Raw genomic sequence first — 18,088 nt, 5'->3', positions numbered from 1 at the left:
GCTCAGGTCATGATCTCAGGGTCCTGGGATCAAGCCCCACATGGGGCTCCCTGCTCAGTGGGGAGCCTGCTTCTCCCTCTCCCTCTCCCTCTGCCCCTCCCCCTGCTTATGCAGGCACGCACACGCACACTCTCTGTCTCTCTCTCAAAATCTTTTAAAAAAATAAATAAAAATGACATTTTTAACATCACTCATATGTAAATCTATAACAGTTTAATACCTCCTAATCATTCAATTTTTTAAAAAAATATGAATAAGTTCTTCTTTATGAGTCAGAAATGTTATATCATAATGTTTACTCCTTGAACTCATATTTCTTTTCTACATAACCAATAGAATTTGATGCTAGCAGAGTATATATTTCCTGTTTGAAGGTATTTCTGATGAGCTGTCCATTTCTTTATAAGAAAAACGTGTATAAATTGAAGTTTAAGTTTCTTTTTAATTTCTAGGGCAAGGCTCTTAAGATTTTTTTTAATTTATGGATTGATTTATCATATAATTATCAGTACTACACAGTTGACCACAACATAAATACATTACAAATTCTAACATAATTATTACCAAAAAATTGTTACTTTAAATGAGATTGAAGGAGCTGAAGTATTCTTCAGTTAGTTCATTTATCAATAGTTTAATGTCACTTTTTTTTTAAGATTTTATTTATTTATTTGAGAGAGAGCATGAGCAAGGGAGGGGAGAAGCAGAGGTAGAAGCAGACTCCCCGCTGAGCAGGGAGCCCGATGCGGGACTCAATCCAAGGACCCTGAGATCATGACCCAAGCCAAAGGCAGCCGCTTAACCGACTGAGCCCCTCCAAGTTCCCCAATGTTACTTATTTCTAGAGGAAAAAATGTTCAGGATTAATTCTGTTTCTTGTTTTGTTAAGCACTCAGATAACCTTATTCTCATAAATAAAAAGGTGAAGTACATTTTTGTGATAACTGATTTACTTTGATTCTTTATACATCCTTAGAATGATGTGCAAAGAGTTATAATTATATATCAATAAAAATATTTTTAATGTCCTGTTAACTGACAGTTGTATTAAATGCTTCTTCAATTCTGTTGAAAGCAAAAATTCAAAGCTGCCTAATTTGCTCAAGAATTTGTTTCCCAGTCACTAGAATCCTTCACTCCCTGATTTTCTGAGACATATACCAAAAAAGCTTTGCCAACACTTCTCAAAGTACTTATGCTACCTGTTCTTGACTTTTGTTATTTCTTCTTAGAGCCATCTTGATTAATATATTCAGAAATGGTTAAGGAAATTGAAATACTGTTAAGTTCAGTACCTTTTGCCAATACATTTTGTGTAAAAATCATTTTATCTTACCACATGAGATAGTAATATTCTCATAATGCCTTAGAGCTACAAACTTAGTTCATTCAGTTTCTGGAAATTTTGTACCTAATTACCTAACTAGCAAAGCCAGATATTACTGTTATACCAATCAGCCTCATCAGACTTTCTGTCAAGAAAAAAGTGTGTTTTCATTTTTCTAATTCAAATAATTTTGCCAATACACAATTTGAGAGATTTTGTAAAACTTTCCTCTATGAAAAATATATAAATTATAAATAATAAGGAATATACAAAGTGCAAATAAATGTATCTTTAAAAAAATAGATTATTCACTTAACTATAGAGAACAAACGGATGATTACCAGAAGGGAGATGGGTGGAGGGATGGGTTAAACAACGGATGGGGATGAAGGAGGGCACTTGCTGTGATGAGCACCAGGTGCTGTATGGAAGTGCTGAATCACTGTATTGTACACCTGAAACTAATATTACGCTATTTATTAACTAGAATTAAAATTAAAAACTAATAATTTTTTTTTAGTTATAAAAATTTTTGTCTCCAAGTCAGTACATAGGTAAACTTCTAACTTACTGAAGATGTGAGGTTCATGTATAAAATACAGACTATATAATGCTGCAAAATGTATACCATTTAAAAACTCATTACTCTAGCATCTAGTCTATACACACACATACATACACACATACTTAATAGGATGTAGAAAACTATAAACTTTTTATAAGTGAAGACTTTAATAGAAATAAATATAATTTGATAAAAATATTTTAAGCATCTTGTAATCTATATGGAATTGATAATCACATAAAATATAAATTTCACTCATGAGTTTTATGTAGTTTAACTTGAAATTTTGAAGTTACATTGAAAAGACTCAGTGACACTGACTTGGACTGCTTTAGCTATTCAAAAATGCTTATTTTTCCAGCTAATGACAGATTGTAGGAATGATTTTTGAGAATACTCTTTGCTTTGCTCTGACCAGGTTCCTGAAGAGCAATGAAATTTTTAATAATAGTTAGGGAATGGAACAGATGAGATCATTAAAGGGAAACTACTCTCACTCCCTCTGGCCATATTATTATATAGCTGATTTCAGAGCTTCCTAACTAGAGCCAAAATATCCCCATTTCAGAAAATTGCCATGCTTTACCCCTGATAGAAATCCATGTAAACAGGAAAAACTGGAAGGCCTGTGGTGGTTTTAGGTTGTCTTGATTAATCAATAAGAAAGTTTTCCCAGGGTGCCTGGGTGGCTCAGTCCGTTAAGCCTTCAGCTCAGGTCATGATCCTGGAATCCTTGGACGGAGCACTCCCCTCCCCCTCAGCAGGCTCCCTGCTGAGCAGGGAGTCGGCTTCTCCCGCTGCCCCTCCCCCTGCTCCTTCTCTCTCTCTCTCTCTCTCTCAAATAAATAAATAAATCTTTAAAATAAAAATAAAGCTATGTGGGAGGAAAAAAAGAAAGAAAAGAAAATTTTCCTCAATCAGTATTTTGAATTTTTTTCCTTTGGCAACCTGGAGGTTTTTACACTCCAAGGCAATGCACCATATTAATGTACTGGGATATGGCTTTTTTTCTTCTTCCTTTTTTTTTAAGATTTTACTTATTTATTTGAGAGAGCAGGAGTGGGGAGCAGGGCAGAGGGAGAGGGAGAAGTAGACCCTCACTGAGCAGAAAGCCCAAGAGGGGCTTGATCCCAGGACCCTGAGATCATGACCTGAGCGGAAGGCAGACACTTAACCGACTGAGCCACCCAGGCACCCCTTCTCTTCTTGCTTTTAAGTTTGAGCAAAGGATACTGTGGAAAAGGGCAAGTAGGGAGAAACTTCCAGATTCTAAGAAAAAATATGCACAGAAGTTGAGGATTTGGAAACAGACTCCCTTAAAACCCACAGTACCAGCTTTCCTCTTAAAGAGTCTTCACTCACCCCTGGATCCAGTAACCCATTGCTGAATAATTGATAGCTATTGGCTATAGTAAAAAGGAGGGGAAAATGGTGGGTCACCACTACTATGATGTCATTGGCTTTAAGGTTTTAAACAGCAGCTGCCCTGAGGAGTTCACTTACTACCACTGTGCAGGAGATTTAGCAAGATTGTTTCAATAACTGTTACACAAAAACATGTCCACACCTCAGCGTTTTAATTTGGCCCAATTTTAGTCTGCTGAGAAATGCTGTTTTACAAATTTAGAACTGACAGTTCAGTCCGAAGTGTATAAAGAAGTCAGCCATGAGACACCTGGGAGCCATACAACCCATTACAGTTCCACCAGCACGGAGGAGACACTGTCCTCTGGAGCCAGTGGAGGAAATGGGAGTGAAACCATGGTGCAGCAATACTGCTTTAGAAACTCAGCAGCACTCTGAGTTACCTTCTCAAAGTGAAAGCATTCCATTATCTCTTGAACCTTTCTAACTGAAGGAAAAAAATGCCTCTGCCCTGAGCCCACTGTTAACATTTATTGAAGCAGAATTAAAGGAAGAGTAGCCTTGTTTATAGCCTTGTTTATATATGAATATAGAGGAGAGAAGAAGCAGTTTTATGGATTTGATACTCCTGACTCTTACTAGAAATTTTTCCGACTATAGATAACTATTGACACTGTTTTTTAAGAAGTCACATAACTGCACTTGAAAGTGATATAAATTGAGCATGATTCGGGGCACCTGGGTGGCTCAGTCATTAAGCATCTGCCTTCAGTTCAGGTCATGATCCCAGGGCCCTGGGATCGAGCCCCACATCGGGCTCCCTGCTCAGCGGGAAACCTGCTTCTCCCTCTCCCACTCCCCCTGCTTGTGTTCCCTCTCTCGCTGTGTCTCTCTTTGTCAAATAAATAAATAAAATCTTAAAAAAAAATAAATTGAACACGATTCAGATTTAAGCTACAACTCTAAGTAAATATCCAGTAGGTTGCTAGGAGGGTCTAAGGTTTGAGAACTAAGGTTTTCTCCTTTTTTTCCTTGCTTTATCCTTGATTGAGAAATTAAGAGTTCAGTCAACTATATTACCTTTTCTGTGTCTTGTTTATCAGTCACATAGACTAGAAGTACACTCTAAAGTTTAAAAGGGATATTGAGAAAATTTCAAGACTTTTATAATGCTTTCTAAAGGACTTCTTAATAGTGGACAACATAATGAGTGAATTTTGTTTTTAATTTCCGGTAAATATTTCCTACAAATTCAAGAACAATAGTGTATATTCTCTTAAGGTAAATAATTTCTTATTTAGCAAAACTTTGTAACAACTTGGTGGTGAAACTGCTTTCTATAAAGTATGCATTTCTTTTAGTAAAAGATGATGAATGTGACTCAGATGCAGAAAATGAACAAAACCATGATCCTAATGTTGAAGAGTTCCTGCAACAACAAGACACTGCTGTCATTTACCCCGAGGCACCTGAAGAGGACCAGAGGCAGGGCACCCCAGAAGCCAGTGGTCATGACGACAGTGGTAAGTGGACCTTCACAGTTGTTTTCGTTTTCGTCTTGACAGGATTTATTTCCATAGCTGTACGAAGGGAACCTACTCTATCTACTCTAGGTCACATTTCTGAAATCTAACATTTATGGCAGGTGCCCATAGAAAATAATCTCTTTAATAAAAGGAACATGTTTATGATAACGGCATCTCCTGTGTGCCGTGGTAAGGCTGCTGCAGTGAAGTGCTTAGTGAAATGAGTCAATCAGAGAAAGACATGAATCATATGACCTCACTGAAACGAGGAATTCTTAATCTCAGGAAACAAACTGAGGGTTGCTGGAGTGGTGGGGGGTGGGAGGGATGGGGTGCCTGGGTGATAGACATTGGGGAGGGTATGTGCTATGGTGAGTGCTGTGAATTGTGCAAGACTGATGAATCACAGATCTGTACCTCTGAAACAAATAATGCAACATATTTTAAGAAAAAAAAGAAGAAGAAGATAGCAGGAGGGGAAGAATGAACAGGGAGAAATCGGAGGGGGAGACAAACCATGAGAGACAATGGACTCTGAGAAACTGAGGGTTCTGGAGCAGAGGGGGTGGGGGGATGGGTTAGCCCAGTGATGGGTATTAAAGAGGGCACGTTCTGCGTGGAGCACTCAAACAATGAATCATGGAACACTACATCAAAAATTAATGATGTAATGTATGGTGATTAACATAACAAAAAAATAATAAATATAAATAAATAAAAGAACAATGCCTGGACGTTGATTTGCATTCACCCACATGGCAGCAAGTAGAAATGGAGCTAGGATAACCTTTAACTGCCGCTTGATTTTTTTTCCACTATTCTGGCAAGCAAAATATGATTTGTTCAAAACATACCGATTTGGAGACAAATGAGGTTTTTTATATTTGCTCTAGTCTATTCTGATATGAACAGCCAGTATATGAAAAGTGGTAAAGTGCAGTTCTAATATGTTCATACTCTCCTGAAAGGAAAACAGGATGCCATTCCCTCCTTCCATGCTAGAAACAGATGACAATTGCATGCAAATATTCCTATAAGAAATTTTATGCAAGATCTGCACCAAGAACTAAGAAGTCACTTGGAATGTTTAAGGATATTTAAAGTATTAAGATCCTAAATCTGGTTTGATTTTTCCAGGGTTCCCAGTTTAATGGATAGATTTAACTTAATATTTAAATAATCAACTTTTTAAAAAGACATTTTTAGAGAAGCCTAAAGCTTACCAAAAAAGTGAGACAGAAGTACAGGTATTTCCCATGTACCCTTTGCCCCCTAATGTTCATAGCTTCTCCCATTATCATCATAACTCATCAGAAATCACCCAAAGTCCATAATCTACCTTAGGGTTCATTCTTGGTGTTGTACCATCTTTGGGTTTGGACAAATACATAATGACATGTATCCATCATCATAATACCTCATAGAGTATTTTCATTGCCCTAAAAATCCTGTATGCTTTGCCTATTCATCTTTCCCCACCTCCCTTCACCCCTGGAAACCACAGATCTTTTTGTGTCTCCATAGTTCTGCCTTTTCCAGAATGTCATTTAGTTGGAATTATACAGCATGTAACCTTTTAAGTTGGCTTTTTTCACTTAGTAATATGCATTTAAGTTTCCTCCATATATCTTCATGGCTTGGTAACTCATTTCCTTTAAGTGCTGAATAATATTCTATTGTCTGGATATACCGTAGTGTATTTACCCATTCACCTACTGAAGGATACCTTGGTTCCAAGCTTTGAAATTATGAATAAAGTTGCTGTACACATCCATGTACAGATGTTTGTGTAGACATAAGTTTTTCAACTCATTTGGATAAATACCAAGGAGTGCATATGCTGGATCCTCTAGTAAGAGTATATTTACTTTTGTAAGAAACTGCCAGACTGTCTTCCAAAGAGGCTGTGCCACTTTGCATCCCCACCAGCAGTGTGAGTTTCTTTTAATCCACATCCTTGCCAGCATGTTGTGGTGTCGGTGTTCTGGATTTGGGCCATTCTGATAGGTGTGTGGTGGTATCTTGTTTTAATTTGCATCCCCCTGATGACATATGATGTGGAGCATCTTTATTTGCCATCTGTGTATCTTCTTTGGTGAGGTGTCTGCTAAGGTCTTTGGACTATTTTTTAATCAAGTTATTGATTTTTTCGTTGAATTTTAAGAGTCCTTTGTATATTTTGGATAATAGCCCTTAATCTGATATGTCTTCTGCAAATATTCTTCCCAGTCTGTGACTTGTCTTCTAATTCTCTTGAGATCATCTTTCACAGAACAGAAGTTTTCATTTTAATGAAGTCCAGCTTGTCAATTCTTTCTTTGGTGTTGTATCTAAAAAACGCAGTATCATACCTAGGGTCATCTAGGTTTTCCCCTGTTTCTAGGAGCTTTATAGTTTTGCACTTTACAGTTAGGTTTGTGACCCATTTTGAGTTAATTTTTGTGAAGGATGTAAGGTCTGTGTCTAGATTCATTTTTATGCATGTCCTGAATGTTCAGTTGTTCCATTACTATTTTTTTTTATTTTGTGTTTAAGTTCATTTTAGTTAATATATAATGTATTATTAGTTTCAGGGGTAGAATTTAGAGATTCATCAGTTGCATATAACACCCAGTTTTCATTACATCAAGTGCCCTCCTTAATGCCCATCACCCAGTTACCCCATCCCCCCATCCACCTCCCCTCCAGCAACCCTCTGTTTCTAGAGCTAAGAGTCTCTTATGGTTTGCCTCCCTCTCTGTTTGTATCTTATTTTATTTTTCCTTCCCTTCCCCTATGTTCATCTGTTTTGTTTTTTAAATTCCACATATGTGTGAAATCATGGTATTGGTCTTTCTCTGACTTATTTCGCTTAGCATGATACCCTGTAGTTCCATCCACGTCATTGCAAATGTCAAGATAAATCTTTAAAAAAAAAAAAAGATTTCATTCTTTTTGATGGCTGAGTCATAGTCCATTGAATTTATATACACCATATCTTCTTTATCCATTTATCTGTCGATGGTCATCTGGGCTCTTTCCATAGTTTGGCTCTTGTGGACATTGCTGATATAAACATTGAGGTGCATGTGCCCCTTCAAATCACTGTTTTTGTATCCTTTGGATAAATACCTAGTAGTGCAATTGCTGGGTCATAGGGTAGTTCTACTTTTAACTTTTTGAGGAACCTCCATACTCTTTTCCAGAGTGGCTGCTCCAGCTTGCATTCCCACCAACAGTGTAGGAGGGTTCCCCTTTCTCCTCATCCTCGCCAATATCTGTCGTTTCCTGACTTGTTCATTTTAGCCATTCTGACTGGTGTGAGGTGGTATCTCATTGTGGTTTTGATTTGTATTTCCTTGATGATGAGTGATACGGAGCATTTTTTCATGTGTCTGTTAGCCATTTGTATGTCTTCTTTAGAGAAATGTCTGTTCATGTCTTCTGCCCATTTCTTGACTGGATTTTTTGGTTTTTTGGGGTATTGAGTTTGAGTTCCTTATGGTTTTTGGACACTAGCCCTTTATTTGATATGTCATTTGGGAATATCTTCTCCCATTCTGTAGGTTGCCTTTTACTTTTGTTGATTGTTTCTTTGGTTGTGCAAAAGCTTTTTATCCTGATGAAGTCCCAGTAGTTCATTTTTGCTTTTGTTTCCTGTTCCATTACTATTGTTGAAAAGGCTATCTTTACTCCATTGTATTGCCTTTCCTCCTTTGTCAAAGACTAGTTGACTATATTTATGAGGATATTTCTGGCTCTCTGTTCCACTTGTCCGTTTCTGTATTCTTATACCAATACCACACTGTTTAGATTACTATGGCTTTATACTAAGCCTTAAAGTCAGGGAGTGTCAGTCCTCCAACTTTATTTTTCACCTTCCATGTTGTGTTGGCTATTCTGGGTCTTTTACCTCTCCATATAAACTTTAGAATGTTTGTCAGTATCCATAAAAGGACTTTCCAAATTCAAATTGGAACTCCACTGAATCAAGTTGGGAAAAACTGGCATCTTAACAACATTAAACATTGAATGTCTCTCCATTTATTTAGTTCTTTGATTTTGTTCATCAGAATTTTACAGTTTTCCTCATATAAATCTTACACATACCTTGTTAAATTTATGCATAAGTATTTCAACTTTTTTGGTGCTAAGTAAATGTTATTGTATCAATCAACTTTAAATTTTTGAAGGAAATTGAGACGAATGGTATAGAAAACAAAATAGATTCCATTGCAAAGAGTCAACTGTACCTTCCTTAAATCAGGAATAAGTTATGAAAAAGCAGAAATAGAAGTTTCACCTCAGAATAGGATTTCCTGTAACTAAATCAGTGACAAAGGAAATAGAGATAGGGCACTCTAGGACTGATTCCTCCAGTGTACCAAAAGGACACATTTTTGAAGACTATAGATTATTGCCCCTGGGGACACAGCATTACAGCTTTATGAATAGTGTTGTGTTGATCTATTTGTATATTTGGAGAGTCTGTAGTTATAGGCATTGTAATCCTGTAGGGCCCTACCATTTCTACTTTGATTTTCAGGGGTCTTTTCTTTTTTTTAAGATTGTATTAATTTTATTTAGAGAGAGAACAGGGGAAGAGGCACAGGGAGGAAGAGAGAATCCCAAGCAGAGTCTGCACTGAGCATGGAGCCTGATGTGGGGCTTGAAGTCACGACTCCGAGATCATGACCCTGAGCTGAAACCAAGAGTCGGACATTTAACCAACTGAGCCACCCAGGCACCCCAGTTTTTTTCCTTAAGGAAAATTTGTTAACATTTCACCTGAAGAAGCAGTAGGTTACAATAAATATGGAAAAGAAATTTAAAAATTTTAATATATGTATTTATGTATATATGTAAATGTCTATGTACCAAAAAGTTTTTCAATAAGCCTCATGAAAGAAATTAGTGAGAACTTAAAAAAATGTTTCATTGCACAGATCAAATAAGGTTAAACTTTGTATAGTCCATTGTTACTAATCAACACAGTAAAATCCCATAAAAATTGGGGCCTAATCATTCTGAATTAGTAAAACATTTGAATTCAAGAATCTGTTTTTAATTCAGGTAGTCATTACTTTCAGGTGTACAGCTAATAAAGTATTTCACAGTAGACATTCTGTCACACCAGTAACATGTGATTGTCCTCAGAAGCCCTTAAGTTTTTAAAGTTTTAGTGGATTCAGGATGCTTTCCTGCACTTCATAAATTGTGAAAGGGCAAACTTTACTCCAGCAGGTTGAAGTAACACAAACTCTGAATCAGTGGGGCACAAATAAAGGAGATTTTTCAAAGGTTTTATATCAAGTACTACTATCAGTCTGAAATTTTATGCTCCCTAGCAAAGGAAGTTTAGGATGCAAAAATTAGGGTTTTTTTTTTTAATAAGCATATTCACAGTCACAGATACATAAGGAAATTACAGACAGCTCAAAAAAATAGACATAGGTTGGATTTTTTAGTAGTCTTGAATCGTTACCTTAAGTTTATTATAAGAATTCTAAAAAGATAATTTTTTCCTTACGTGACAACCCTTCTTTGCTAAAAAAAAAAGTGATTCCTTTAAATAAGCAAACATCCAATATTTTTCAAAAATAGAAACAAAGATTTTTATTTAATTTTCAAGCCTGTTCATTCTATAATTTGCTTATGTCGAATATTCAGATTTACTTTTCATTGTTTTATGCCAGTATCCTAAAAGAATAAATTCATATCTCATGTGTGAGAAATTCAATAGATATTGATTTATGAAAATAATAACTTGCTGGTAAAATATCACGAGCACCCTGTCATTTTACAAAATTATTAGTATTTTGTTTATTAATGATGAAGGCAAAGAAGAAAATAGAACATAATGAGAGCAGACAGCTGTATTACACTATGGATTATAAGCAGCTTAAGTAATGGAAATCACGTTGTGATTGTGGTGCCAATAATAAAGCACCTGCAATGGCTGACTTGGACTTTTGCCATTGTAGCCAGCTAAAATCAATAGGATGGATTAGGTACTCTAGCAAGGAGACTGTCCCAAATGTTGATTTCCTACTTGCCTGTATAAATAGGAAATTAATACTAGACAAAACATAGCGTGATTTCCAAAACAATTTCATGTGGCTAATCTAGTCCCCACAGAAGTAGGTCATTTTAGAGACATCACCAACAGAAAATTCTCTGATTCCAGTTGCCTTGCTAGCTGATAATAAAGATACCATCATAAACTTTGGGGGATTTGGTTGTTTGGTTTTATTCATATATTTGATACATATTTCAACATAATTAACAAACTGTGTGGGGTCAGGTGCTCAGTCTATTACATGCAGGCTGGTTCTCAAGCAAGACTTTTAATTCATATGGACTTGAATTTCCATAAAGGTAATATATGTTTATGAAGAATTTTGAGATTGTAATAAAATTTTCTTGGTAGTCTTTTTCAATAAGAAATTCAAAATGAAGGTAGAGATACGATTTACAATAAGTTATCTTTTAGGAACTTATTTTTTTGAAGAAGTAAATCGAATATGGAAAACCACTCTTAGTTAAATAATATTAATTGGCAAAATAGTGTTACTTTTTAGGATTGTCAGGCTTAGATGGTTCCGTATTTAAAAAATATGGTTCATTCAGGGGCACCTGAGTGGCTTAGTCGGTTAATTGTCCAACTCTTGGTTTCAGCTCAGGTCATGATTTCATAGGTCCTGGGATCAAGCCCCATGTCAAGCCACGTGTCAGGCTCCATGTTCAGCAGGGAGTCTCCTTGAATTCTCTTCCTTGGCCCTTCCTCCCACTCACGTGCCCCTCTCAAATAAATACATCTTAAAAAAACAATATATGGTCCACTCAGTGAACTCCAGTTTTTCTATATTGCCTTTATTTTCTGAATGCTATCCTGTAATTATCCATATAAAATTCTACAGAAAATGTATCCATGTATTTCAGTAAGGGAAAGAGCATAAAGAAGCATGCGTGGGAGGTCTTTGTGGGCCAGACCTAGATCTGGCTCCTGTTATTCATTTCCCCCAGTACTTGTTCTTGTGGTCTGAACTCTGTCATATGGCTACACCTAACTTCAAGCGGTGTCTTGAAAACATAATCTAATTATATACTACTTACTGTCTGATGACAATAACTTTATAGTGTCCTTTCCAAATTAGAAAGAAAGCATTAAATAATTGATGATACATTGTTACCAATAGAAAGATTCTATTATTGTGTAAAAGTCCCCTTCAATATGTATACATTTACAAATGTAACATATATTTCTAATTTTATTTTTGTTTTCTTTGTCTAATTAGCCATACAAAAAGAAGGGAAGATTTGTGGTTTAGTGGAAAAGACATGGGACTTTGAAGTCAGACAGCACATGTTTGAATCCTGACTTCATCATTTACTAGCTGTGTGACTTTTATTTAACCTTTCTGAGCCTCCTGTTTTCTCTTGTATAAAATAGAGATGAATATCATTGTATTGTTTTAAGGATCAAATATAAAGTGGGTGGCATAATATCTGGCACAAAGCATAGGGACTTAGTGGTAGCTTTGGTAATATTTTTTGAATGTTTTAAATTCAAAATATGTGATCTTTCTTATACAGGAACACCAGATGCATTCTCCCAGTTACTCACCTGCCCGTATTGTGATAGAGGCTATAAACGCTTTACCTCTCTGAAAGAACACATTAAATATCGCCATGAAAAGAATGAAGATAATTTTAGTTGCTCCCTCTGCAGTTACACCTTTGCATACAGAACTCAACTTGAACGTCACATGACGTCACATAAATCAGGAAGAGATCAAGTAAGTGAAATCAACCATCCATAGAGGGCAAGGGTTTTAACATATTTAAAAGGCTGTACTAGACAGCATCTTATCTGCAGCCTTATAAGAATGCAAGTGATTATTTGAATTATCATTTCTGAGTTACAAAGTACATATGAATATTATTTCCGAGGTAACTAAGTTTTTTTATTCTTTTTCAGATAAGATTCCTTTCTTGATTTAATTATTTTGCTTATACTGTAACAAATATTTCCCTTAAGTTTAAAACTAGATTTCAAAATGCATTCTACCAAAATGCTCAGTGTAGGAAAAATAAATACTGGTTTCATAAACCATATGACTAAGTACTGACCAAATTGAGAAGAAAGTCAAATAATAATAATAAAAGTTAATTTTCTGGGAACCAAAGACTACTTTATTTATTCTCAGTATAAGTTACTGTGTTCTGTTTACTGTAGGAAGGGAAGTTGCTTCCTCTAGGAATCTAAGGTTTAGATTCTAAACATTTTTATTCTGAAGACTCAATTTTCACATGGTTGGTTCTATTCCTATGTCACTTTGCCTCAATTTCTAGATGTATAAACCAAGACTATTCTTCTGTAAGTTAAGTTACATTTGAACTGTTGGCTCTATACTTAAGGATTAAAGGCTAAGAAGCTCTTGCTGGTTGTCCTTCTTTTATAAGATCCTGATAAGTGTCAACTCTAAACAATCAAATTAGTATCAACATGATTCTAACTTTAAAAATCAAATAAATATTCAGCTGCACAGTGTATTTTAAGGGTATGTGTTATCGTTGGGACACATGTCCAGTTTCTTGTATCAGAGGATTATGACTGTCTATAAATGCGAATCTGTGAGAACTCTGCCCTATGCATGCACCTAATCTAAGTCCTGTATCTCGTAGAGAACAAGTTAGACCCTTTCTAAGATGATGGCTAAATCAAGCAAAAAAATTATGGCAGAAACAGAATCATCAAGCAGGGCCAACCTGTCTTCTCAGGACTTTGGCAATAACACTCACCAAATCACAAAATAAAGGGGGAGAGGATAGCAATCAGGCAGTATAAGACCAAGATTTCCTTAGGTTAATGGATAAGTCCATGAGAGAACACTTGAAATTGGGGAGAATACCAACAGAAGGAAGAAATTGATACAGAGAAGGAACTACTGAAGACAAAGACATCTGTCTACCATCTGCCCCTGTGCAAGTCTTACCGGGGACAATGCAAAAGAGTGCTTTTTCCATCTCAGAGTCTTAACATGACCACAGTACAGGCAAGCCTTGGGAAAAGAGCCTATTCATGTGACATTTGGGGAGCAGACCCAAATGGCACCTGTTGCCCCCATATCCTTTCTCTACCAAGGGCCATTGTCAAAGAAAGGATCTGCAAAGCACAGATAGAGCTAATGGTGAAAGTGAGAGATGCCATTATAGAAACAAATCGTAAGATCAATGATGAACATGAAAGCCAATTTTGTCATGATTTTTCTGATGGGTGAAAGGTAGTAGGTTTTATTTTTTTTTTAATTTTATTTATTTATTTGAGAGAGAGAGAATGAGAGCCAGAGAGCATGAGAGGGAAGAGGGTCAGAGGGAGAAGCAGACGTCCTGCTGAGCAGGGAGCCCGATATGGGACTCGATCCCGGGACTCCAGGATCATGACCTGAGCCGAAGGCAGTTGCTTAACCAACTGAGCCACCCAGGCACCTGGTAGTAGGTTTTATATATGAAGTTTGTGATCAGACAAAAATCAGAAAGGAGCTGTGATTAGTATGGGGACCAATAATGTAAGGAAGTATGATTGGGATGTCTTGGAAACAATTTAGGTTACAGGGCAGCAAACCTGTGTTTGAAAAGCATGCCATGACTCAGAGATAAGCATTTCCATGTATTATTAATTTATTCATTAAACAAACATTTGTCTTTCTATTACATGTCAGGCCCTGTTCTAGGTATTAAAGGCACAATAGTGAAAAAGATAAGCAAAGATTAAGACAATGGGGAGCAACATATATTAGCAGGTGATATATAATAACAGGTAGTATGAAGAAAAATAAAGCAGAAGATAGAAAGCGAAGAGAAGTTGCTACTTTTTTAAGGATAGAAAGACCTTTCTATGAATGGGACATCCGAATTAAGACCCGAATGAAAAGAAGGAGCCAGTCATAGGATAATTGGGGAGTGGGTGTTCCAGTCAAAGGGAACAGAGCAAAACATGAAAAGGCCTTGAGGCAGAAGCCTGTCCAGCATCCCCAAAGGCCAGCAAGGAGGCCAGTGTGAATAAAGGGGAGAAAGATAGGTGGGGCCAGGAAGTATTAGGGGCTGAATGATACACCCTCTTGTATAGACCATGATAGAGACTTTTGATTTTATTCTACAGTATGACAGGGAAGCCTTTGAAGGATATTGAATTTTATCTTTATTTCCTTTTTATTTTTAAGGGAACACTGGCTTTTGCTGGAGAGTAGATCAAAAAAGACAAGAGTGGAAACAGGGAGACCACTTAGAGGCAGGAGACCATTTGGAGGCTATTGCTATAATCCAGGCCAAAGGTAGTGGTGGCTTTGAAATCACTGGTGGTAACAGACATGACACAGTGATGAATGTTGGATGCAGAGTATATTCAGATGGCTTGCTGATGGATTAAGTAAGGGTGTTCAGAGAAAGAGAGGAATCAAGGATTACTCCAAAGTTGAGGGCCTAAGCAATAATCAAATAAATGAAGGTGTCATTCACAAAGACAGGAAACATCAGAGACGGAGCTGACTCTCAGAAGGGAAATTAAGAGTTCAGGTTAATCGTGGCAAGTTTCACATGCCCATTGCTTTCCAACAGGCAGTATCAAGGTCTCAATTGGCTGGGAGAGTCTGGAGTTAAGGGAAAGAGGTCTAGAGATACCCTGTTGGGAGTTGTCACCATATATGTGGTGCTTATAACCATGGGTTTGGATGAAGTAGGGCCTGATACAGAGTAAGTACTCATTCTCTTTCCTTACTGTATGAAAAACAAAAGAAGGGAGATTCCAGCTAGGGTGAGCATGAAGCAAGTAGAAAGTACTTGAGTTAACCCTTTGAAGTATGGCTGGAATCTTAATAATCATAATTATAGGGAAATATAGCCAAGAAATAAGGAATAGTATAAACCAAAGCAAGGAGATAGAGTAGTATATGTGCAAAAAACTGAGACTCACTAAGTGACTGAGGCATGAACTTCTTATAGGGAACTGGTGAAGAATCAGCCTGGAAACTCAGGTAAACTTGGAATGTATAGACCCAGAATCTATATTCAGGGGCTAATGGGGGGAGCCTTTGGAGGTTTATGAGCAGTTTATGGTTTATGAGGTTTATGATAGAATTCAATTCAAGCAGTGCTTTTGTATGGTTAATCTAATAAACACAAAAAGCAGAAACAGACTCATAAACACAGAGAACATACGGTGGTTGCCACAGGGGAGGGAGGGGAGGGGATGGGTAAAACGGGTGAAGGGGAGTGGGAGGTCCAGGCTTCCAGTTATAGAATGAACAAGGCAAGGGTATGTGCTATGGTGAGCACTGTGAAGTGTGCAAGACTGTTGAATCACGGATCTGTACCTCTGAAACAAATAATGCAATATATGTTAAGAAAAAAAAAGAAGAAGATAGCAGGAGGGGAAGAATGAAGGGGAGTAAATTGGAGGGGGAGACGAACCATGAGAGATGATGGACTCTGAGAAACAAACTGAGGGTTCTAGAGGGGAGGGGTGTGGGGGGATGGGTTAGCCCGGTGATGGGTATTAAAGAGGGAATGTTCTGCATGGAGCACTGGGTGTTATATGCAAACAATGAATCATGGAACACTACATCAAACACTAATGATGTAATGTATGGTGATTAACATAACATAGTAAAAAAAAAGAATGAACAATTATGGGGATGAAAGGTACAGCATTGAGAATATAGTCAGTGGTGTTGTGATAGTGTTGTATGGTGACAGATGGTAGACACTTGTGATGAGCACAGCATAACATATGGAGTTGTTTGACTCACTGTGTTGTATGCTGAAACATTGTCAACTATACTTGACTGGAAAACATTTTTTAATAATAAATAAATTTAATAATGGATAAATAAAAAATAAAATAATGGGACCTGGAAAAAATCTAAGGGTGCAGAATATATTTGAAATATATAAAAGTGAGATTTTGATAAACCAGACAAAGCTATTATAATCCTCCATATTTGGATGAAAAGATGGAAGTATTTTTTAAATTCATCAGATTAAAGTACATTTTGGTAATACCAAGCATCTAGGAGATAGGATAAACTGCTGGAAAAAGCCTGGCTGCAGAAGAGATAATCTCTAGTTTCTAGTAAAGTATATATTATTTGTGCTAAATACTGTATTACTCAATAAAGTATGATTCTCATACTCTAGCAAGTAGAGATTTTTCTCTATGTCAAAATTCTGATCCCACTATCACCCTTCTTTTTGGTGTAATATTCCACGTGTTAGATTTTTGTGACTGCCTCAATTTGAAGCCTTTGAGAAGCAGAATTCACCAAAATATTACTTTTAGCAGATTGGCTATTCTTTTATGTCCAAAGGTTTATTGCTCTCTAATTAAAATATCAATTCTTCGTTACAGAGACACGTGACACAGTCTGGGGGAAATCGTAAATTCAAGTGCACTGAATGTGGAAAAGCTTTCAAATACAAACATCATCTAAAAGAGCACTTAAGAATCCACAGTGGTAAATATTTGTTTTCTTTCTACACCTTGAATATCATAGCATATGTGGTAATAAATAAATCTGTTATAACGTGGTCTGCACACATGGTCAGAAACTTTTTGCTTTTCTTGTAGAATAAAGACTAACCTGGAGAAATTTTCTATTTATGAACGGTATTTTATTGGTGTCTTAATCTTTAACTGAAGCATATTAAGCTAATATAATATAACATACTCCAAATTTCCTAATCAGAACATAGCATGTTTTAACAAGAAGCACAACCTCTTTGAGCTTTCTGATGAATGCTAATTTCATTGCCTCTTTTGCACAGTTAACAAGGGAATGAAAAAGGAAATAGAGGTACAATTTGCACAAGAAAGTAAGGACGCAAAGACGTTCTTTACATGAGAGAAACAGAAGTGGAAACTCCAGATAGGAAGTGGTCAGGGGTGATGTGGAGTCACCCAGACAGGGCAGCATTGAAAATTTAAAAGAAAAATGTGTTCACCTCTCATTTCATCTTTCTTTTCCACATTCTTTTCTAAAAATTACTTACAAAATGATATTATATGATTAAAAAAAAGTCTGTTTTAGAAACTTAGAAACAAAAAGAGCTGTATTTGCATGTCTTTAGGGGCTCTACTTCAACAAAAGCTGTAATAAAAACTTGGTAGCATCTCCCATTGCACTATGATATCCATTCAGCTGATTAATTTTGGTATGTTATTTTAGATTTAAATAGTAGTGAAAAAGAACTGTTTTCTAATTAATGAGAAATGATGGGTGTCTGCACATTGCTTATTTTGTGAAAATGATTGTATTGACATTTACA

The 18,088-nt window shown here is 36.5% G+C and overlaps 1 protein-coding gene across 3 annotated transcripts in view; it reads left to right on the top strand.

Moving 5' to 3' along the window:
* Window positions 1–18,088, top strand: part of ZEB1 (zinc finger E-box binding homeobox 1) — a 188,934-nt gene that overhangs the window by 158,542 nt on the left and 12,304 nt on the right. For all 3 annotated transcript variants that reach the window (XM_028120871.2, XM_028120870.2, XM_028120872.2), the window contains 3 exons: window positions 4,619–4,780; window positions 12,359–12,561; window positions 17,172–17,277. In XM_028120871.2, coding sequence (XP_027976672.2) covers window positions 4,619–4,780; window positions 12,359–12,561; window positions 17,172–17,277 — 471 coding nt within the window. The remainder of the gene's footprint in view (window positions 1–4,618; window positions 4,781–12,358; window positions 12,562–17,171; window positions 17,278–18,088) is intronic.

The sequence above is a fragment of the Eumetopias jubatus genome, unplaced genomic scaffold, assembly GCF_037043125.1.
Source record: "Eumetopias jubatus isolate StellerSeaLion01/CBP00866 unplaced genomic scaffold, mEumJub1_p1.0 scaffold_8, whole genome shotgun sequence".
In the NCBI taxonomy this organism is placed as follows: domain Eukaryota; kingdom Metazoa; phylum Chordata; class Mammalia; order Carnivora; family Otariidae; genus Eumetopias; species Eumetopias jubatus.
The sequence above is the reverse complement of the archived record's forward strand: the minus strand, read 5'-3'. Positions and strand labels throughout refer to the sequence as shown.